The following is a 24,075-nucleotide window of genomic DNA, read 5'->3' as shown; positions in this document are numbered from 1 at the left end:
TCTTCCGTAGACAAGCTCGAACGGCGTTATCTGCGTAGTCTCCTGGATAGCCGTGTTGTACGCAAACGTGAAATACGGGAGCACTTCGTCCCAAGTCTTATGTTAAACGTGGACGTACATTGACAGCATATCCGCGATCCTCTTGTTCAGACGTTCCGTTAGTCCGTTCGTTTGGGGGTGGTACGCCGTCGTTCTTCGGTGATCCGTGTTGCTGTAGCGCAAGATTCCTTGCATAACCTCCGCAGTGAAGGCCGTTCCGCGGTCCGTGATTAGGACTTCGGGGGCTCCATGTCGCAGCACAACTTCGTTTATGAAGAACTTTGCGACTTCTTGTGCTGTCCCCCTCGGAAGAGCGGCGGTCTCTGCGTAGCGCGTCATGTAGTCTGTCGCTACAACAATACACTTGTTCTGTGATTGTAACGTGGGGAACGTGCCCAGAAGGTCCAATCCAATCTGTTCGAAGGGCCTCGATGGGACGGCGATTGGCTGCAGAAGTCAGGCGGGTCTCGTCGGCGGCGTTTTTCGTCGCTGGCAGTCACGGCAGCTCCGGACGTAGTGGGTGACGTCAGAGGTAATGCGGGGCCAGTAGTACCTCGCCTTGATTTTTCCAATAGTGCGAGCTGTGTCGAGATGTCCGGAAGACGGGTCGTCGTGGCACGTTTCCACTTGGTGTTACGAGATGACCTCCTGCTGTGCGTATGTGTGGACCATCCCATCTTGTCGTAGCTTTCTTCAGCTTGCACGCGAATGACCCGCTCATTACTGAGTAGTCGGGTCCCGTGTCGATGAGGGCGACTACGTCAAAGCCGTCGATGGACATCTGGACGTCGGACGCCGCTTTCCTCGAGCTTCGGGTGCGCCGGGGCATCGTATTTCGAATTGTGCGTGTTGACGGTCGGGCACTATGCGTCGTCATTATCGTCGTATTCTTAGCGGCAGGCTCTGTCATTTCGGGTATGCGTCGTTTCATGTCGTCGTCGTGTTCGGGAGTAACGTCCGGGTTGGATCGGGTCGTCGGGCTGAGGGAATGTCCTGAATGATGGTCTTCGGCGAGTCGTTGCGTCGTTGGAGGGTTTTCATTTTTCCCCCTCGTGCCACTTTACATCCAGAAGTTGCTGCTTTTAGTTTCCCCTACGTGGGCTTGGGGAACTCCTACGCGTGAAGTCTTCATTGCTTCGGCGGCTTTGCGGTTGGTATGGTAGGGTAACAGCGAACGGTTGAAGCGCGCTGGACCTCGGTTGGTGCCGGACAGGTAATCTTGCGTTTCAGTACGGCGCTGCCCGGGCGGGGGGGCTGGAGCGTCGACGGAGAACCCTCGCAAACCGAGCCTCTTGTAGGGGCAGCGACGGTAAATGTGGTCGGCCTCTCCGCAGTGGTAACACAGCGGACAATTATCTGGCGTTCGCCACACGTCAGTCTTCCTTAGGGCGGGGGGTTGCACCGCAGGTGTTCGGGCCAGCGACAGGGGACGACGGTATGGAGCCTCGGGTCGGGACCATAGGTTGCCGGTGGGCGAGGTCGACGGACAGCATCCGCTCAGGCTATGGCTGGCGGCTCGCGGGGTGCTCCTGGCGTCGTTAAGTTCCCAGAGCTTGCTGCACTTCCCTAATGACGTTGGTAAGGGAAGAGACCTGGGGTTTCGGCGGCGTTGGGAGAAGTTTCCGCAGCTCCTCCCTCACTATTTCGCGGATAGTCTCGCGTAGGCTATCTGCCGGAACCCGCATGCTGTCGGCGTAGTTCGTATTGGCCGTGGCCGCAAAGTTGCCGTCATACGGCTCACCACGCATTTGGAGGGCCTTTTCAATTCTGCTGGCTTCGGTCACGAATTCGGCAACGGTTTTGGGCGGATTGTGGACAAGTCCAGCAAACAGTTCTTCCTTCACATTGCGCATTAAGACGCGCAACTTCTTTTCTACCGCCATGCCAGGGTTAACACGCCTGAAGAGCCTCTTCATCTCTTCGGCAAAGACAACAACGCTTTCGTTAGGGTGTTGTATCCGCGTTTGCAGCAAGCTTCGGCCCGCTCTTTTCGCACAACCGTGGTGAACGTCGTTAAAAATTGCGTTCTGAAGCCGTTCCAAGATTCAAGGGAGCTTTCATGGTTTTAAAACCAGATCCGTGCTGAATCTTCAGAGTAGAACACTTGCCTCAGTGTGTCCGCGTCACCCCATCGGTTAAACAACCTGACCTGCTTGACTTGCTCCAACCAGTCGTCGGGATCCTCAGAAGGTGACCCATGGAATGATGGGGGCTTCCTGTGTTGCGAAGGGACGAGGGGAGAATTGGTAGCGCTGTTCATGGTGCCTGCGTTGACCATGGTGGTTTTCACGACGTTTTCTTTCTTCACGTTATCCTGAAGCAGTCCACACTCTGGCTGAAGACCTTGCTGTAGGTGGCTGACAAGAGTTGAGCTTGTTTGCTGGCTTGACGAGGGCTTAGGGTGCATGTACCTAGCACCTTACCAGATGTCACGAAGCCAAAGACGACGCAGTTGTCTTCAAGGAAAACAAGTTTGCTGGAGCGAACTTGTGCTCTCCTAACAACTCAAAGAATACAGGCGACAAAGCAGCAGTCAACAAAATGACCTGCGAAGACGAGCGTCAACGATTCGAATACCACGACGTCTGCTCAGCAGGCTTTTATCTTTCGGCGCGAGTGTTTCTCGAACCGTCGATTTACATCCAGAACAATGTAGATCAAACAAAATTATTCCAGCCCAGTGACGTTAGGGCGAAACGCTCTCCCCATCCGAATGAGATGACCCGCACGGCAAAAAAATTAAGAATGGAACATATGCTTCGCTGGGGACACAGATAACACAGCCGGGCGCAGCCGGGCACTAAAAATAAACCATAAACAAACAAACCAATGCATGGTTCGCTGCACAACAAAACAGTCGCTGGTTGTGACAACCAGAGTGTGACCGGCCGCTTCACCGTCCGCGCAGCACAGAGAGAGAGAGAGAGAGGAAAGGCGCCCAGAAACAAAATGGCTGCACCCATATGCAAACAAATATCACGTGGTCCGGACCGACCAATGAAAATTCCGGCGGCACATAACAATGGGAGAAAAGAGAGCCGATACTCTAAAAGCGTTTATTTAGTAACGCTAGACCCAACAACGTACCCACTCAGGTGGATTGACCGGTGGGGTCTAACAGCAGCTGTCAGACGCTCAATGCCGATTGGAAAATTTCCAATGGGATTAGACGTTCACATACCAACCCTCAATTCCCACATACCCACTCAAGAGAACTGGCCTAGAGGGAGAGAGATAGATAGTTGGGGAGAGCTAAACTTCTAGAAGACTTGAAGCGGGCTTGTTTGAGATCGGGCTAATGTCCCTGGTGCGGCCGGCTGCCTTGCCCATTTCTGTAAAGTCAGGGACAATTCACTTCCCGTTCGAGGAAAGCATCAACATGCCAACCCTTAATTCTCCAAGCCTCTGAGAGGAAATTACCAGTGACGATGACATCAGCCGTCAGCGGCTGATGTGACTGTACCCACCAGCACAAATGATCTCATAACTTGACTGAAAGTGATGCTTAAGCAGTCCGATCTCACCAGAGCAACCTTGCGTGTCCCCGTAACCTTTAGGCAACACAATTTTCTATAGCCGTTTTCATTTACCGCTTTTCCAGATTTCGAAGCTGTACTGTAAACGATGATGGTGCACAGATGTGTCAAAAGACTTACTACGTCATTTCAAGTCATCCTTTCATTATTTGTGCTTTATTTGTTACTTTTCTATTGTTTTTGTTTACTTTGATGCGCCTGTTTTTTTTACTTTTTTCTTGTTATTCTTATATGTGTACTTTCTTCCAGCGTATAATTTATTAATTCCATTCGTTTCTTTTAACTAAGACCCATCACCCGTTTTAGGAAATCAAGCGCTGTCACACGGTGTTCTTACTTGACCTCCATGCGCTTCACTTATATTTAAAGCTGACAATCCTTATCCGGCTGCCTGGACGGGTAAATTTTGGCCTGTCTGCCTGACTTTCTCACTCGATTTTGCTATATGGTAGAAGAAAAAGAAGGCGCTCACATATAGGACATATTTGCAGGACAGTTACAAGCTACTATAACTTGTACCGTCGCTGACACATTTCCACATTATTCAGTACAATGAAAGCCGAGGTGTATTCCAGGCAAACTGAAGTAAATGTCTTGGAGTACTGTAATTACGCGGATCATGATCGTTGCATCTACCCCACCTGTGATCGCTTCTACGAACCTTAATTAGAACCTCTACGTCTTGCTAGATACCCGAGTTGCCACTTTGAAGGAAGTCAATTTCGTTTTTCGTTGTACCATCGGGTCTCCTCCATGTCCGTTTCCTATTCTTTTGTTTGTAGAAGAATGTGTTCATTAACCTCAGGTTTTTTTCTCTCTGCAAATCCCACTAGTGTATCTCCTCGACTGTTAAGATTGTCTCTTTCGATGTTTCCCACTGACCTTTCTCCCATTTGCTTCCTACCGAACTTTGCGCTAAATTCTCTCATCACAATTGTGAACTGCGTTCTTGCCTTCTTCATTGCTGATTCGATGTCTTCGTAGAAGCTATCCATGGCTTCATCATCATTGGTGGTTGTTGGCGCAAACGCCTGCACTATCTTTAGCCTGTATCACTTGCTTAGCTTGATCACAACAGCCGTGACTTTCTCACTAATTCTGAAAACCACCTCCACGTCTCCTGATATTTCTCTGTGGATAAAAATTCGCACCCTGTGTTCTTTCTTCTCTCGGGATCCACTGTAGCACAGAGTATGGCCGCTACTGAACTCCATGAAGCCTTCTCCTATCCTTCTAACTTCGCTTAACCCCACGATATCCGGCTCAATGTCAGAGAGCTCCTCTGGTAGTACAAATATAGCTACGCTTTCCTCGCTAGACAGAGTGCGTGTGTTGAACGTTGCCAGGATAAAGTTCCAATGGCGGCCTGTCCGGACCCAGATATTCTTAGCACCCTCTTCTGTATCGCACCCGCCGCGGTGGCTCAGTGGCTAAGGCGTTGCGCTGCTGAGCACGAGGTCGCGGGTTCGATTCCCGGCCGCGGCGGCCGCTTTTCTGATGGAGGCGAAAAGCAAAAACGCCCGTGTGTACGAGATTTCGGCGCACGATAAAGATCCCCAGGTGGTCAAAATTAATCCGGAGCCCTCCACTACGGCGCGCCTCATCGCCTGCGTTGCGTCGGCGCGTTAAACCCCACAATCAATCAATCAATCTTCTGTATCGCTGGTCTGACCACCGCGTTGGACTGGTGATCCGTAGCTGCTGGGAACTGAGGGCCGAGAGTTGAGTTGGCTAGCCATGGGAGGGGGCGGCCAACTGCTACAACAGGGTAGCCAGATCGTCGTCTGGTTAGGGAGTACTGTTTATGTCCCAAAGAGCCTTCCCAGTCGAAAATGACGAAAGGAAAAATTTCTGCTGTCATCTTGTTGTATTCTTGTTGTGTCGGTATTCTCACGTTTTATCGGTTCTCGTATTGCGGCCTTCATTTTGGTGTTCCGTCATGCCGAATTCCTGCCTTGTCGTGATCCTGATGTTTCATCAGTAGTTGCACACGATTTGAATGTTATTGCCCATTGTGAAGAGTAGCGTAGATGGCAGTTCTGTTGTGACTACAGGAATGTTTGTCGTTGAGAAATTCGCTTTGTTGTTACGACAGAAATGTGTGTCGTAACAGATGGCTTTGCAGTAAAGGCTGGACTTCTGTTGTCACAATAAGGTTTTTTTGTCGTATGACCAGAACTCTTAGGATTTTGCTGTATTCGTGTTGTGATTTTAGACTGGGTTCTAGCATGGTTCCTCCTTCATAGTGTTGCTCCTTAGGCATCCGGGATACTGGTGGCTTCCGGAGCAGGCAAGCACTTTATACCTGCATGGGTTTGGCATAGAGAGCTAGACGAAAAAGAAATATTACACCATCTTCCCGGGGGGAACCATGGGGTGATGCGGAGCGAGTACTGCTGCTCCCTCAGGTACTGCTGCTCGTCGTTGTCGTTTCGAAGCGGCTTCTCGTTGTCGTAGTTCAGGTTCCGCTGCTCGACGTTCACGAACCGCCGCTGCTTCACGTTGTCGTAGTTCAGCATCCGCCGCTCGACGTTCACGAGCCAACGCTGCTTCACGTGCTCGAAGTTCAGGTACTGCTGCTCCACATTGTCGTTTCGAAGCGGCTTCTCGTTGTCGTAGTTCAGGGTCTACCGCTCGCTTCAAACGTTTACGTTCAGCGTCGCGTGCCCTTCGCTTCGCAGCTTTGTCTTGATTGGAACTAACGTTGCCGTGTGCGTTTGTGCTGATGCTAGTATGAGGTTGCGTCAGCCCACTCGCAGACGGGGCTGTTGCTTCCATCACACTGCATCTGAAGTCAACCGAGTCAAGCTGAGTCAACTGACCTCATCCGAAGCAAGCGCTGAAGTGACGCGCGCAGTGCGCTACCGCTGCTAATATTCACACTTGAAGGAGAGGAGACCAGAGGAGGAGGGATGCGCAAGTGCCGAGCATGCGCGGTGTGAGTAGAAGCGAACGCACGCGAAGCGCACGCAGCTGGTAGAGAGAGAGAGAGCGGAGAGAGTAACGCGTAGCTGGTGGAGAGAGGGAAGGAGGAGAGTTGCGCATGTGCAGTGTGAGTGCGGACACCGACGATGCCGACGCCGACGCGGGACAGGCCACCGCTATAAGATGCTCCGCATCTAAAATAGCAAGAGAGCGAGAGAAATTTCCCGCCGACGACGTCGTCGTGCACGCCTGTAGTAATACGGAACCAACGATTGTCAGTATTGCTTTTTACGTGCGGGGTTCTGAAAAAGTAAGCTGGCAGGCTGGCTTGATGATGAGATTCACGGACGTATGGCCGTTGGAAAGGTAATCTACTGTCATTCTCCAGGGTATAGCTACAAAAAATGGCTAATTGAAAGCTGAGCTGGCCAAAGAGGCTGAGCTTCTCAGCTGACGCTCAGCTGTCTATTTTGTAGCTCAGTTCACGCAGCTCCATGTAAGCGTGTCCGGTTCTCGAAGTTATTGCGACGGTTGAGATGTCGGCTTTTGGCTCTAACTTTACCTAAAATGCGCCTAGCGAGCTCATTTAATTTGTCAAACTATCGGACCAGCAACGCGATAACGCGAGTAGGACATTAGAAGGGTCCCCTTGTAAAAAACGTTTACTGGGTTTTTTTGCTTGCATGTGACTGAGAGCGCGTGGCCGGCCCGGCACCAAAGAAACAAAAACTCATAACTCGAGAACTATTGGTACTATGTGGTTCTAATTTGGTGCAGAGGTGCTCTAGAACTCCATGAAATAGGAGTGTGAAAATACTAATCCTTTCGTCCACCATTAACAGTGTAAAAATAACGCAACTAAGCTTGTACGAATAGTACAATTAATACTTCTAGTCGCCAAAAAATGATAAATAAAAACTCATTTAGCCAATTGTTTCTATGCTTTGTTCTCAACTTTATTAAACCTCAACTGCAACATATTTTATAGCATTTCAAAGCAGTTTCTTCTCCATTTCCTGCATCCAGGCATGTCACGCCAAGAAGCAGGCGCCTGCCCTCAACTTCGGTCTGGCAGCCTACGATGTCGACTACGAGTCCGTGGATGCAACCTGCCAGGGCCTCGGCCTGGGCCGACCGTACAGCCGAACGCTTGTGCTCAAAAAGTTAAACGACTTCATACGCGAGAACTACGGCATCCGCGCCGACAACGAAAAGTGCACCAGCATTAGCTAGTTATTCAAACGCGTTAGGCTGAGCAAGCACTCTCCTTCTACACACGATATTTTTCCGTAGTGCATAAAAACTTTGTAATGGTATTGGTCGGACGTACTTTCAATGCTTTGTAGCATCATGAGAATTGTTTCAAAGTGTTTGCTTCTTGCCCCAGTGCTTTAGTTCTAAAAATACGTATATAATCTCAATTTCATCACGTCTACCATAATTACAAATATATGAATGTATTTTTAACATGCCATGTACAGATTCTTTGTGTTAAAAAGAAAATTCACTTGAATAAAGACGTCTACTTCAAAAAAGAAACACCAGACACCCGTTGGGACGTGTAACAGGTTCATCGAGCGTATCGAACTACACTTCATCGAACTTCATCGAACTACACTCTCTTGACATAATTCAGTGAAAAGTTCAACTCAATCACTTTTGATTCAAGAATAGATGCTAAAACTTGCACCGGGAAAAGTTAAGGCATAATGATTCGGCGCCTAAACTGAGGAATGACAAGTTTTCAGGAAAAAGCCTTAAATATATACGTTTAGAGCACGCGCATTGTGAGGTTCATAAAATACACGGTACAAGAAAGTTACAGCTGGGCAAGCCCGCGTTCGCGCGCCAGAAAAGGGGCACAGCCACGGGGAAGAAGGGGCGGACATTTCCGTAGAGATAGTTACCGCTAATGCAACGATTGCAGTTACTCACGGTGCGCATCTTGGAATCGATGATATAAACCTCATTCCGCTTAGATTTGCGAGGTCACGAAATTTGTATTGTATCTTCGACACGCTCAATCAAATACGTTCAAAAACAAACCAAAGGCAGAAAACGGCTTGCCACGGTATGGTGGCACCATCTAGGTTCGCTAACGGCAAACAAGGCTTCGCAATCGGCTGTGATGTCATTGCAGACCAGAAAACACGATTTAGCGGAAAAATCTCAATTTTAGCATAAAAAATAATTTCTATGTGAATAAAGCATCGTTTGCATACGGGCAAGCGCTAGGGGCACCATAAAAAACGAAATCTTTGAAATAACACAAACTTGTATTTTCTCTTCATGGCTCCTTTAAATATTTTAGTCCCATTATATATTAGGCATTAGGCATGATGTGTCTCAAGAAAGACACATCGTGGTCATTTTGGGCTTGCATTCACTTAAATGAACCACTTCAGGCACGAAGATGTAGTACATTCTTTATGTACAGAATGTCGGAGATTGCGTGGCTTTTGCTGTTTGTTCAGGAATACCGACGTTCTCCCGATGCTGCTCAGCACTTGCAGCCTTTTCCAGAGAGTTCTGAAAAACAATAAATATTTATCTGAATAAAAGCAAGGCGAAAAATGCCAAATTAAATTCAAGGTTCTGGTTTAAAGTCCGTCCATAACAATTTAAATCAGCCGTCCGTAACAACCGACATTTTTAACAAAATTTAATTTTGTGTGTTTGCCAACGCTACACGCGGGTTATGAAGCTCGCTCGAGATTTATTTTGACGAGCTGGGTATCTCTAACATGCGCCAAACTCTCTACACATGTGAATTTTCGGTTTTTTCCTCTATCTGAAAAGCGGCCACTGCGGCAGGTACGTATCAATTTCACTCGCTCTGGTTTGGTAATGACATCATGCATTCTCATTTCTAGCCCTATGTGAGACCATGGTTTTCATTCGCGTTGATTATTCCACGTATTGAAACAAGGTTCTTTATTTCCCTTACATGATGAGATGTAGTCACTAAATTAGCCATCAACTACGCTCAGTTCAAGTTTGTTATCTTATAAAAGAAGCAACGGTTGTGCTTTTTCTGCAAAACGTAATTTGGAAGGTTAACACGTTTTTTTATGCTTTGCTTTTCGGACACAGAGTTTCCAACAGCTAATTTCAGTTCATGGAGTGCTTCCGTTCCTGCAGGCGCCACTGTGAGAATAAAATACTGCCTTATTTGCACGCAGAGTGGGAGAAAGTGCTACATTTCAGCTTTCTTCAATGCCGTTGAAGCCTCTCTCAATTATGAAGGTAAAATCTTGGCACACAAAAGGTAATAAAAAGTATAATTCGAAACATTCTATTCAAACATCTTACAAAACAAAAGCGTTACCGCCCAGTGCTAACACGATACGCTGCACCTCATGCGATCTGTGGCATTGGATGCGGGCTGTAAACGTTCAGTTTTGAAACACAAAGTTTCAGACAGCAGACTACCGACAAACCGAGCACTGCGACCTCCGGCACTTTTTCAGCAAGGAAAATGCAACGGACGCTGGACGCAATGAAGGCTGTCGTAAATCTTGTCGTGATGCACCAACAACAAAATATGACATCGCAGCTGGCAGTAAAAATTATTTTTAGCGCGCTCAATTTTAGGCAGCTTCGTTATAACTGCTCTTATTCGTACGCGAGAAAGCGACCTGGAATTGTGCCCGCTTAAGACTGCACAAGTCAGGGCATGGAAACGTCCCGAGTCAAACACGTGACAATCGCATTTGCCTGCAGTCACTTCTAACTGGTTAATTATTCATGAAAAAAATGGCCGGGTATCTGCTTCTAATGTTGCAAATGTCGACAAAAGACGATAGTCGACTGCCGATAGGGGCTGCCAAGGCTGACGATAGGGGCTGCGAAGTAAACGCCTCCCTTCTCTTTCCCTTTCACCTCTCATGCTGTTTCTCTCCCGTTTCATTCTTCCCAAGATAACACACTAGAGGTTTGCTCAAGTCAATTTAAATTTACCGCGTTCCACTGCTTCAAATCGGGTGCCTAGATGCCAGCGCTACCTTACGGCGGAGACGCGCGTTCCAAGCGGAACGTGGAGCCTATCTAGTGGAACCTTTTCTTTCTGTTGTCGTTTGATTTCTTAAATTCCGCCAGGAGCTATGATAGCGCAGGCAACAGCAAGCGACGGTTTTCTGCTGTTGATGTAGCATTTCATTTTCTAGCGCGAAAACCAAGTAACCATGATTTTTCAAATAAAGAAACACTGAAAGTATCACTTATGTATTGATGTTCTGCCTTATATTGGCCTAATGTCGTTGTCTTGTTCAACAACGCTGACAAGTATAAACACTGAGACCGAGCTTAGACGTTTAGATTTGGCTTTGGGTATATAAGCCTATTGTGCAGCTTTTATTTCACTTTGGCCGGGTGGCTGAATCGAGTCACAGACAGACGCCGAGACAGACATACAGCCAGTCCAAAACTTGCTCCCACCTCCCCGCGAGGGTAACCCTGTGTAAATGCGACGCATCGTGGGGTTCACTTGGTGTTTCCGTTGGATTGATTCTGAAATCGCGTGAAACGTGTCGGGAACGCGTATTATTGTTATGTTTTATGATTATTATTATGTTTTATTGACCAATCTTGGTCAATCTCTCTAAGTGGTATGCTTGGGGCTTTGCTGTCGCAACGACCTCGGACGCCTCGCTCCGAAAACACAGCGACCGTGCAGCGGCGGTAGTTACGTCCAGAGACCGGCTGATCGTCAGCGCGTCCCTGAAGACAACAGACCCCGCAGTTGCCGAGGAAGTGACCGTGGCCCTGGCACTCGCACAGTCATGCGTGGACACCGTGGTCACCGACTCAATGACAGCGTACGGAAGCTTCCGCAGGGGGGTAATCTCTTCCGCGGCCCGAGCCATTCTATCCAAGCGCAAGCCACCGGGAAGAGCCATAGAGCTCGTGTGGGTCCCGGCTCACTCGCGGGTAGCAGGCAACACCATCGCCGACTACCATGCCCGAGAAATGTCAATCCGGGCTGAGCACGAGCCGGAAGAGCTACCGCACCCGGTTACCACCTTTCGGGACATTACCCGGATGTACCGAGAGGAGAGGCGCAGACTGCCGGAACCGCACCCCAAACTGACCAGGCAGCAACAGACGATCCTGCGTCGAGCGCAGGCGGGATCGCTTGCGCATCCCGTACTGATGAACCGCATGTACCCTGCGGAACACGGTACGCTCTGTCCGTTTTGCAAAAGAGAGAGGGGCACCCTGCCGCACATCTTGACGGAGTGTACAGAACTCAAGACTCCCCCCTCCTTCCCTTCCCCACAACACCCCAAATCCCCAACCCCTTGAGAGATGGGAGACCTTGTTGACCAGCCCCGCCCTGCCGACTCAGCTCGCACTGACAGACAGGGGCCAGGAGCTGCTGGGAACATATGGGTCCCGTAACTAGGGAACCACCCTGTCTGGTGCCAGCGCGCACCACCGATTTCATGGGCTCAGTAAAAGTTGATTCCTCCTCCTTACTCCATCATTGTTGCTGTAAGTGGGAGCTTCTTTTCTTTTATTGCAAGTGTTAATCATTGCCCCATCATGCGTTGTATCAGTAGCATCTTTACGTAGTTCGAATGAGTCAAGGATATCAGGTGCATTCGTAGCATTTGAGTCTGTCTCGGTTTTGTGGCGCAGTGGTAAGAGCGCCATGTACCTCGCGTTCCGCCCACAGGGTCGTGTGATCGAAACCGGGCGCCGCTAAATATTATTTTTTTATAGTGTAGGGGGAGGGGTGTGGACGGACAACGCCGTATGGAGGGACAAGGCGAGTGAATGAGATGCAGTCGCATCTAAAATTTAGGCGTTTGAGGAGCCCGACAAAGACTATCGTCTTTGAAAAATGCAAGAAATGCGGCCTCCGCGCAGATTAGGCTACCCAACGAGACTCCGCCGGGGCTTATAGACGTCAGAGCACTGACGTCTAGAACGTCCAAGTTGCTATACAAAGCCCATCAATACTAAAACTGCTCGTCATATACATATTGCTGAAAATGCTACCAGGGTCCGAAATTTCCTGTTTGAGTATACGCGCGGTAAGAAGGACTCCTGTGCCCTCAACTTCGGGTTGACTTCAGCGACTACTTAGGTCCTACTTGCGAAAAACTGCTACCAACTGTTGACATTTGCGCGAATCAAAGAATAACCATCCACTAGCGTTTTGGTACGTTAAGCGACGAAACTATACTTGGACTCAGGGACACATAGAATAATTTACAATGGTTACGGTACTCTAACGTTACTACCACACTTCGGCACAGCCTCCGCCTTGCGAAATTGAAACTGCACGACTAAGGGTAGCATGTTTTACCACATTCTTCAAATTTATATTATGAAGATTTTTGTATGAATAACAGTGAAGAAACGTTCATGTGGAGCTAGAGTGTTAACGTGAGTAAATTATAAAACAGTCAACTTACGGTAACACAAACACCCTGCATTTTCTTAAGCTTGTTCTAGTCTCAGCCAGACGCCGTCTTGTGGATAGGCCAGTGTAAATGATGATGCTATCTTCAAGTCACCCTGCATTGAGAGTACGCAAGCAAGTCGTAAAATCTTCAGAGATGACAACAGGAAATTTAATCAACACAAGCCGCATTTATCATTTTTTACACATCAATGTAACCATGCAGCCCGAATTTAAAAATGTAGCTGTGTAGACTCGTTTTTTTACGAACTTATTTTTCGAGTGAAGAGTTGGAATTACAATTGCATTCATATCCTCGGTATCAAGGGTATTTCGGCCAAACACGACCTTTAGGTTGGTCGCTTTATTTAAGTGAAAGTACATAAATGTCTCATGGGCCGTACCCGGTTCGTGGAACCTTATAGGAATTTTATTAGGAAAACGGATGGCATTGTGTGCGTGCGTGCGTGAGTGCGTGCGTGAGTGCGTGCGTGTGCCTGCGTGCACATTAGCATAAAAAAACATAGCTTATTAGAGTTTGGTTTTGGGCTAGTTGGTAGCGGTCATCCATGACTTCGTGTAGCGCCAAAAAAATGACTGAGGACACAGGGAGGCGACGGGCACAAGGGCTTGTGCCCTGTGTCCTCTGTCGTTTTTGTTTTTTCGCTACACGAAGTCATGAATAAAAAAACAGCGCAGAGGACGGGAAGACGCAAGAAACACACAACGCGGGCGCCGGCGCTGACGCTAACGCTTTTCATGTATATTTTCCTTCCGTGTTAACACTCTCTGAGTAGTTCGTCGGTGCCCGTGTTGTGTTGTGTTGCCTTTTTTATGCTAAAATGTACCCCAAGCCCTTCAGTACTCCCGTGCGTGTGCACGTTTGTGTGCGCTTGCGAGCTTGCATGCGCCCATGCCTGCTCACATGCGTACGTGCGTCGGGTCGGGCTCGTGCACGCGCGCATGCCTGCCTGCGTGCGTAAGCGCATGCGAGCGGATACGTGTGAAGTGCTAAATAACGATGCTCGGGGTCAGCTTTCTATGGCAATGCATGATGGTTCATGATTGATAGTGGTATTCCCTTTGTAGCGGGGTGCTGACGCGTCAGCTTACCAAAACAAACCAAAAAGAAACTATTATACCTGTGTTTTACACTCTTCGTTTATTAGCGCTGCTCTTAGGGCAGGCACAAAAACTTATTTGGCACAAAATGCTTATTTTTTCTGTTACAGGTGTTAGCTTTCCTAGGCATTACTCCCCTCTCTGCTTTTCGTGCACCAGCATTCCAATATTCTCTTCGTTGCCCCGAGAGCCATGAAGTTAACTCCCTCTGTGCTACCCTTAAATCCTAGGGCTTTAGGAAGCCGAATATTTCGCTCTAGATTTGGATGGATACCTCGCATTCTAACACTATGTGCCGCATAGTTTTTGCTGTTTCTGTTTCCCTTCCGAAGACCACGCATACCCCATCATTTTGTATATACTTCCCCCCCAAGCTCTTGGTTCGCAAGAAACCTGCTCCAGCCTCAAAAAGCAAAACACTGCCTTTAGAATTATCGTAGAAATTTTCCTTTCGGATGTCTAATTTATCAGCTTTGTACACCTCTAACGAAATTCCAGCTTTCATTCTTCTTTCTATTTATTTGTTTCTATCTGCCTCGCCTCTTTTTTGGTTACCTTGGCTGTCTTGGCTTCTTCACTGTTGTTCCGCATTTCATTCTTAGCATTGTAGTCCTGTTTACCCACTGCGTGTATACGCTTTTCATGTATAGGTACCTCCACTTCATGTATAGGTACCTCCAAGTTGCTCCACTTGAGTTCTTACGTAGCTATCCCCTTCGTTTATGCACATTCCCAAATGTTTATGTTCCTTGACTTTGGGTAATTCGACATGCTGGATTGACAGTGCGTGAGTGCTAGTGTCATTAAAAACCATTATTCCCGATTTTTCTGCGCTGAAATTTAACCCGAGGTCGTTGGCTTCCTGACCGCTAATATTTATGAGCCGTTGCATATCGCTCTGTTATCAGCTAAAAGAACAAGGCTGCAGACAAATGAACAAGGATACAGTCAAGGCTGCAGAGCCCAACCACGCCGTTTCGCTACGCACCTGGGAGTAGTTCAACAAAAATAATTTTCTGGGTGTAACCTAAGAAATTCGAAAATACATAATTCTTAAATTTTATCCTTTTGTTGATAACGCCACTAGATTACTAGTTGGAATGTACAAAACAGAGAGCAATATTTTTTGAAATATCGGATCTCTTTTTGAGTGCGGCTGTCGCTACTGGGGTCGCGATGGTTCTCTTCCAAAAAAAGATGGTGTCCTCGTCCGTGGCCTACGGCCACTTCTTTCTCCGCATAGGATTTTTAAGAAGCTTGAGAAGCAACAGCTGTCAAAATGAACGACGCAAGTGGTTTGCAAAGTGTGCGCCCAAGTTAGACTCATGCAACCGGGACTCTCTGTCGTTTCCTCAATCCGTTCGGTTAGCGAGAGCGAGCGCGTGCATAAGCGTGTGTGCGTGCTGCGCTTTCGGTATACCGAGGCCGCGCTATATAAGTACGCTACCCATGCCGGTGGTGGTGCCCAGTTTTTTGCTCCAGAAGAGTTTACAAATCAGCACATGCCGTCAAAACTGCAGCGCTGACATAATTCACTTACTTCAGAGCGACACAGAGTTGGGCGGTATAGTTTACGGTCGGTCTGAGTTCGCCAGTGAAAGCATGGGCTTGTGTTTAAAAACAAGCGAAGCGTGGCGAAGGAGACGCTAATGTACCTGCATGCTTGGTGATCGTGGTTCAGCGCCCTCAACGACAAAGCTCAGTGGAACAAATGAACTGTATCAAATGTGTATCTGCCACGCCGAAACTGAAACCGAAACGGATTCATTGAGAAGTACTTCAGCGCATTAACACAGAGCAGTTAGGTCCCCCTCTCCCCTCGCCCCATAGCTTTCTCCCCTTTGTCACACAATGTTGTCCCCGAGTATAGAGGCCAGACAGACCAGCCCAGAAAGCTCTGCTACTGGATTCCCTACGATTCAGCGCTTGAATCAATCTTCAGGGGTTGCTGCACAACACGAAAGCATTCTACAAACGTTTGTTGGTCGGCACTTTCAAAGTCGCGTGGTGGCGCTACGGAGCGACCTTACCTTGTGTCGCTGAACATCCAGTGTTAGCTGATATTTCAACAGCAGCTTCGCCAAGGTGAGTTTCAACACGAGCTGGGCAAACCTCATGGCAACGCAGTTTCTTGGCCCGCTTCCGTAGCCTTGGTACGCCATTGGTTGAATCCTGCTTTTGTTTTCTGAACTGAACCTGGGTAGAAATGGTGAACGTTCACTGAAAAGAATTCATTAGGATCAACAAAGCTCCTAACTAGTTGATTGTGCAGGTAGGTAGGTATATAGGTAGACATTCATGGCTGTCGTGTCCAACAGTTAAGGTTAATGGGAGGGAGCACTAATTGCTTCTCTTGTCTAAGCAACAACTTGAACGCAAACAGCAGCTACCATAGCCCGATGCAGTGGCGATACTGGTTCTCCTCTTTTCGCTCACCGCTTGTTTGCTTCGAGCGCTTGGCAAAAACACGAAGATTGCTCGTTTTAATTGGAAGTATTTGGCATTGCATTTTTCATACATTAATACAAAATCGTAAATTAACTAGAAACATAGACAGTCTGTCATCCGTGCATCCATACAGGACCAAAAATGACAGACGGCTGACGCAATAAGGGAATAACATCATTGAGTTAACACTAAAATAATGGGCGTTTGGGTCCGAGATTCATTCAAAGTACAGTCATCTGCAATGTAAGTCTGGCAGGCATCTGCATGACCACGACAGCTTGGGAAATCAAAGTAGACCTAGGGAACACATTTTAGCCAGGTGCGTCTCCACTGAATGTCCTCCACTTGGCTAAAGGGACTCGGATATCAACCAAGTTGTAGTAACCGAGAGAAGGTGATAAAGGCGTGAAATATAAGCGTAATGGTAATCATGAGGGGACACATTTCGGCCACTGGACACTCTGCTTCTGCAATTACTCATCATAAGGGGTGCTTAGGTGTACTCTAAATTTTTTTGTTCTTGGAATGCTATTATTGGGACTTGTACATGTCATACCGATCTGGGCAGAATGTCTCAGGCTCATTCCATAGCGTTGGATCGTGATGCAGCTGATAGGCAGGAACCAAAATTGAAAGCCCTCCGGGAATGGTGAGGTCGTTGTATCTGAAGTCTTGTTCACACTGCCTAGTTATGAACCTGCAATGGCATCCATGGTCATGTGCTGGACTGTGCTTTTAAGAAAAAATGTAATGTCTTTTCGCTGGAAATTCTTCAACTAGAAAAACACTGGGACGTTAGGGATACCGACATGCACACGCAGGAAGAAGCGGTGGGGGGGGGGGGGGGGGGGGGGGGAAGGGAGATGCACACTGGAAATGCAATTAAGCACTGTCTTTTCCCGGGATCTACAAAAAACGTCGAAATTAAGCAAAAAGTACGTGAAAAAGCCTACGTAATACGAACACTGTTGGGTGTTACCCCTGATAATATATGCTTCATAGAAATCTTTTGTAGTATGTATTTTTTGTTAAATTTCACAGTTTTTAAGGAGATATCATTGCGCTTTCAGTGGGAATCTTCCGTGTATTTCTCAAAATGTTTTCGTGTTAGCACCACAGACCACTGTGCTTCAACATGTAAGAGTGTTAATAGCCCATAAGATGCATCCTTTACCCCTAATCTATAGCTGTCACGGCCTAATATATCCTAATAGCATTACAGAAAACTTGTTAACGTATTTTTATTGAGCACCGAATTAGACCAAAACTGAACAGCACGCATAACTACCAACATTTAAGTATCCAACGCAGATTGTTGGTACATACGCAAGGGATATTCCTTCGCGGAACAGAAATATTCAAATTTTCTCGCAAGAAAGTCTGAAATATTTCATGTTAATATTTTGCCAATTTTTGAGTATATCGTACTTGTTCTTTCAAATACATGGGTGCTATCATAGCTAAGAACAGAATTCACGGGTGAAAGTGGGTCACGATAATATTCTACTGCATAGAAGACAGAGCTACGATTTTGCGGCAGTTTCCAATTTCTTGCGAAACACCATTTTAAGGTGCACGCACAAAAGAAGCATAAAAATGTGTAGTTCCTGGCAGAAAAAACATATGTAGCTGTAGTAGACTTTATTTGTCGGAACCACTCAAATACTTTTTGTATAAACTTCTACTACAACAATGGTTTTTGTAGCGAAAGCATCGCGAACGAAGCCTGATTTTCAGAAACCCTATACTTAAGGAAATTCTCAAAGAAATCAATCAATCAAGATCTTTCTTAGGGCAAACAAGTATTTTTATAGGCATCCGTAAGCGCCTATTCAAGCTCACGGCTGCCACAAAATTTGGAACAAATATAATCAACATGCGTGGTATTTACTAAAAGAGGGCACTTACCCCACCACGACTGGATACATCCGAAGTGACTCGGATATAACTTGGTCCAAGTACCGCATTTTAGATATGCTGTCGTAGGTTAAACCACCCTAAAGTTGAGAGATAAAAGTAGGATGCATGAGTACAGACATTGAGTACAATAATGGTCGTGAAGCACCAAAAGCCGTGCATACTTCTCCTGCACTGAAATCTGCAACGTAAAATATGTAAGCCCAGGGACCGAACAGAGCCGACGAACATGTGCATATGCCGTATAATGTTTGTGCCTACTCTACGTAAACAGTGCACGCCTCATGCAATCCATAGCGGTAGTCTCATTGATAGGCACAGAGTAGCCGCTTTGAGAAGCGACTCAAGTTACACTCGAGGGGCACTAATTACAAATGCCTCAATTAACACTGAAACGACCTTTCACTACATGCATTATTATTTCACTTGTTTTCAGTTTTCGTAAGCAACTCAGTAAGTGTTGAAAATGAATGAAATGGGCTTGCTATATACCCCTGTTTTTTCAAGGCAATGCTTCAGTAAACTGTTGAAGCAATTAAATATACTGTAGAACAAGTAATCCTTTCGAAGATACTGAAGCACACGAGAGCATGAGCATAAATAGCTGCAAATTTATGCTTTCTTCAAGGTAGCTTGGCTACTGAAGCACAACTTATCGGAGTCGAATAGTCGGCTCTGTACGTTTGTAAATACTTCTTCCCGTAGGAGACCTTCCCCTCGACGATTTAAATCCTGTGCCGTGTGCGTCTTGTTACTATCTATTGGAGCCACGTTGGTTAGGTGTTACAACATATTATTCTTTGCTTAGCAAAATCTCCCTACTATGCTTTATGCAAGCCTATGTGATCGTGTTTAGATGAATACAAAGACACACGTATGTATTACCCCATGGCCCTTAACGAAGTTGAAATGAAGTGCTCACCTGCTCAGTTATAGCAGCTTGTATCTCCTTCCGCGTTTTTTCCTGTACATCCGGGAACTTAGCCAAGAGGTACGACGTAAACGAAAGTGTAGTTCCGGTTGTTTCAAAGCTGAAAAATACAAGCCATTGTTCAAGATGTGTGGGGTGCACTTTGGCTGCAAGCTGCCCATGTTTTTTGACGTGCCTGCACAATTAGTGTCATCAACCACTATAACTAGAGGCATTAATGGAGACATGTTTTATCCGGGGCTGGCGAAAAGCCTTTCTATTTTGCTTTACCATTGTCGTTTAACTAGCACCTCCATATTTTATGTGTACATGATTCTTGTCGTACAGGTAATTGACATACCTTCGTGCACTACTTCATTTAAAAAATGCAGAGTGAATTTTTCAGTTCCCCAAAGTGTTAATTAAACATATCCGGAATTACTTCGCTAAGCTTTTTTTTTCAATGAAAAACTAAAAACCAGGAATGATACCAGGAATATATAAAGCCTGTTATTGTAGAAACGTTACAGCATTGTATATCAATGTGCACCATCAGTGAGGATATTTCCTGCTGGCTGCCACACTTCCTGCAAAAACCTGGCCACCAGATAAGCATCTCTGAACGAAGCTCTATGACACTTACCTGACAGTTCAAAAAATTATACTGTTGCATTTTCTGCTTTTAATGTTTCTAAGTTGTGCACACCAAATTTGTATTTTTGACCAGCCCTTCAACTGGAGCCGGCAAACGTAAAAGCTTTGCCGGTGCCAAGCCAGGGTGAAGAATCCAGTTTACTGCTGCAATTTCTGTGACACATCATTTTGCATAAATCAGAGGCTATGGATCCCGGAAAGTTGGTACACGTAATTTGATTATGAGGTATGTTTCACAAGCGGTTACATGCAGCAAAGTGGGAAAACTGTCTGTGTGAACCAACAGGTGATGTTTTGTGTTTTTGGGTAGTATTTTATGATTACCATGTTTGGAACAGCTGAATATGAAGACCTTAATGTACATTATCGCGCCAATATCACACTTAGAAGAGTTTAAATATTTCATGTTTACTCTGCACCAACTACCTACACCAACTAGCGCAACTTGCCGCAACAACTAGCACAAGCTTCCATGTCGGCTACTTACCCAGCCACAAGAAACATGACTGCATTAGACTGGACTTCCGTCGTGGACATGAAGCGCCTCTTACGTATCACAGGAATGTTATCGGGACCTGGAAGCATATACAACAGATATTTACAACGCGCCACAAAAACTGAATGTAAAGTGCAAGAGTGCATTCGTGGGTGGCATAAAGCAATGCCCAATAGGAATTACGGTGCTGAGTAAATCCCCTCTTGAAAAGTTGCGGTGAGGTTCGCCCAGAATCGGAGTGTAGGCTGGGTATTTGTTGTTACAAAACAGATATTTGCGTGCATAAAAAGCGGACAACGCTTAAAGGGGCCAGGCAGACAAAATACAAGTTTCTTTTAATCGAAAGATTTTGTGTTTTGCGTTGCCCCCAGCGCTTGTTCGGAAGCAAACAATGCTTTATTCACTGACAAATTTATCAACTTGAATTAAATTTTCAGTCTCCCGCCAAATCTCGTGTTCTTGTGACGTCTCCAATGATGTCATATGTGCTGGCGAGCCTTGTTTACCCTTAGTCAACCTCGACGCCGTCACCATACCGTGGCGGGCCCTTTTCTGCCTTTGTTTTTGACCGTTTTTCACCTGGCTTGTTTTTGTTAAGGTACAAAATAATCGTTCCATGTAGCATGGTGCTCACTCGGCAAATATTGTCACGTAAAACACCGTCGCTTACGCCAATCAGCCACTTTGGTATGAGACAACCCCAAAGCGCCGCAGTGCTGTGCAACTAAAACAGCATAGTGCGCGCAGTACCAACAGCTGTCCGCATCGGTGCTTCTATGTTTACGTGTACTTCAGTAACCTCCACTATTAACCCCACCATTCTTACTGCTATAAAAAGAATGCGCCCTAAATGCAAACTCAAATAGTTCGTTGGGCAAGCTTATAGCCCTCCTAATTTTCGTTTGCTTTTGCCGGCCCCAGCCAATCGCAGAGCTGTCACATATGACATCATAGGTTCTGTTGTGGGAAATGATTGTCATTCCCTTTTTTTCTTACTTATGTAGCTTATTTGATCGAAGCTTCCGTTAAATGTAGTGTCAGTATGAATCTAACGAGGCAATCTTCCGACTGAACCATATTTGTGTTTGGTCTGCATGGCCTCTTTAGTGTTGTTTTCGGGGCTCCAAAAGTGAACTCAATACTGTGCGAAGCATACATTTTCGCGGATAAGCTAATTTTTTTCTAAACTGAAGGCTGTGGTAGTGGTTTACACAAAACTAAAAATGCGTAAGTACGAAGAGAAAAAGGTCTAGTAAAGTATAAGGCCTAGTACAGCGTGTTGTGAGGATAGCTGGTACTGCATTTCAGGGGTGGGAAAAGTACGCGTAAGAGACAAGACAAAAAGCAAGGGACAGGACGGGTGCAGACTCAACTATAATTATTGAAAAAACGAACATGAATATATGCCATGTATTGCGCATGAGCACAAAGCAGCCAGTTTCTTTCCTTTCCTTCTTCTTTATCAATGCACCATCCCATTCAAAAATTCAAACTCATTTCCGAAGAATACAACAGAAGGTTCGCTGACATAATTTCTATGGTTTTACGGATAAAAAAGGCTTCTATCGACTCGCCGCAGACTCGTTCGCGGCTTCTGCTAAGCATTCTCGTTTCGTTCAACAGCGGCTGGCATAGCTTGTCCTCACAGGCAACACAACGGTGTGGAATATCAGACCCTGTTTTGTTTTTCATTGAGAGCTAATGTTCCCTCAAACAGTTATTGACACAACGGCCAGTCTGGCCCACGTATACCTTCCCGCATGTGAGCGGTATAGAGTACACAACCCCAACTGCGCATTGTACAAACTGTGTAGCATGCATCTTTAGGCATTTGGTGGCCTTGTTTGATCCTTTGAGGAACTTGGGGGCAGAAGCTAGCCAACTTGCGAGGGGCGGAAAACACTACCGGCACTCCGTGCCTGTTGGCTACATTCTCCATGTTGTGCGCCACTATGTGGACGTATGGTAATGCCACTGGATTTTTGCGCTTAGGGTTGTCACCCTCACGGGTTCTGCTGCACTTGACCTTTTGCAACAACGACTCGGCCACCGCTATCAAGAACATCAAAGGGAAGCCAGCCGTCATCAACCTAGACAACTGGGCGACGAAAAATTCATGAGCCTTGTGGTGGCAGGACTTCGTAAGCGCTCTTTGAAGGCTGGATTCCCTTTAATGGTCTTGATAGCGGCGGCATATCAAGACCATAGTCGCTGTTGCAAAGTGTCAAGTGCAGCGGAACCCCTGCGGGTGACGCTCTTAAGCGCAAAAAACCGGTGGTATTACCATATCTCCACAGAGTGGCACACAACATGAAGAGTGCAGCCAACAGGCACGGAGTGCCGGTAGTGTTTTCTGCCCCTCGCAAGTTGGCTAGCTTGTTCCCCAAGATCCTCAAAGGATAAAACAACGCCACAGCATCCCTAAAGAAGCATGCCACACAGTTTATGCAATGCGCTATTGGGGTTGTATGCTCTATACTGCTCACATGCTGGAAGGTATATGTGGGACAGACTGGCCGTTTTGTCAATGACCGTTTGAGAGAAACGCTAGCTATCAATGAAAAAATTGCAGCATCTTCACTCACTGGGTGATGGCGAGGGTGCGGAGCACGGGGACTCAAAATGACAATTAAGTTGCGCCCCGAGTGACATCGATTTTCGGCCGGATCGTCATTCGATTTTAGCCGTGAGTTGCACCTTGACTATTGCCTAAATTAAACTGCAACTCACGGGTCAAATCGAATTTCGCTTGATTTTCGCTTCATGGTGGTTTGCGCACGGATTGACGCGGACGGACATTGGGAAGTCCTAAGGTACTCCGCACCGTTACAGGCGAGCAAGTAAGCCGTTTGATACTCGGTTACTAACTCACGGTCGTGCCCCAATGGGTAAGACGACTGGCCCTAACTTTGTCTGGACTACCAGGCACAGGCTAGAATCCTGTCGGTGCCTGTGTGATTTTTTGCGATTAATGATATGGGCATCGACGCGGACGGACATTGTGCGGTCCTAAGGCACTCCGCAGTTAAAACAAAACAGGGTCTCATCTTCCACACCATTGTATTCCCTGTGAACACAAGCCATGTAAGCCGCTCTTGAACGAAACGAAGTGCTGAGCAGAAGCCGGGAACGAGTCACCCGCGAGTTGATATAAGCCTTTTTTAGCCTGTAAAAACCATGAAAATTGGGTAAGCGAAGCTTCTCTTATGTTGTACGGAAGTGAGTTTGAATTTTTGAACAGGATGGCGCATTAATAAAGAAAAGGAAAAGGGGAAAAACTGGCTGCTTTGTGCGCATGTGGAAAAGCTAGTTGAGTCTGCGCCCGTCCTGTCCCTTGCTTTTTGTCTTGTCTCTCACGCGCAGTTTTAGCACCCTTGAAAAGTTGAAGGCCTACTTTTAGGGCCAAGCTGTTTTTGTGACGTGCGATAACACCATGCATATTGTCACGTGTTTCTTAAAACTGGCGCCAAGAGGCGACGGTGGCGACGAAGAAGTGGTTGAGTGCGCATGTTCTCTGATTATCGTCATTCAGAGCTCTGGTGCTCGTGCTTGGAACCCTGTGCTTGAGCTTTCCCGAAAAGGCTCCGACTGCCCCTACTCATCTGGTCGTCGCCTTGAA

General features: G+C 46.7%; 1 protein-coding gene across 3 annotated transcripts in view; it reads right to left on the bottom strand.

Annotated features, from left to right (window-relative positions):
• Positions 1–8,371: 8,371 nt before the first annotated feature.
• The window catches only part of LOC144137868 (cytochrome P450 3A6-like), a 29,113-nt gene continuing 13,409 nt past the window's right edge, over positions 8,372–24,075 (bottom strand). For 2 of the 3 annotated variants that reach the window (XM_077669883.1, XM_077669882.1), the window contains exons 7-13: positions 20,448–20,535; positions 19,319–19,427; positions 18,388–18,476; positions 17,036–17,176; positions 16,062–16,227; positions 12,923–13,025; positions 8,372–9,029 (exon numbers count right to left, since the gene is read on the bottom strand). In XM_077669883.1, coding sequence (XP_077526009.1) covers positions 12,948–13,025; positions 16,062–16,227; positions 17,036–17,176; positions 18,388–18,476; positions 19,319–19,427; positions 20,448–20,535 — 671 coding nt within the window. In that variant the 3' untranslated portion in view covers positions 8,372–9,029; positions 12,923–12,947. The remainder of the gene's footprint in view (positions 9,030–12,922; positions 13,026–16,061; positions 16,228–17,035; positions 17,177–18,387; positions 18,477–19,318; positions 19,428–20,447; positions 20,536–24,075) is intronic. The other variant, XM_077669881.1, reaches the window with a different exon arrangement.

This window comes from Haemaphysalis longicornis, unplaced genomic scaffold, assembly GCF_048455015.1.
Source record: "Haemaphysalis longicornis isolate Haplotype H1 unplaced genomic scaffold, Haemaphysalis longicornis Haplotype H1 scaffold_5, whole genome shotgun sequence".
In the NCBI taxonomy this organism is placed as follows: domain Eukaryota; kingdom Metazoa; phylum Arthropoda; class Arachnida; order Ixodida; family Ixodidae; genus Haemaphysalis; species Haemaphysalis longicornis.
Note: the sequence above shows the minus strand (reverse complement) of the source record. Positions and strands in the feature narration are given on the sequence as shown.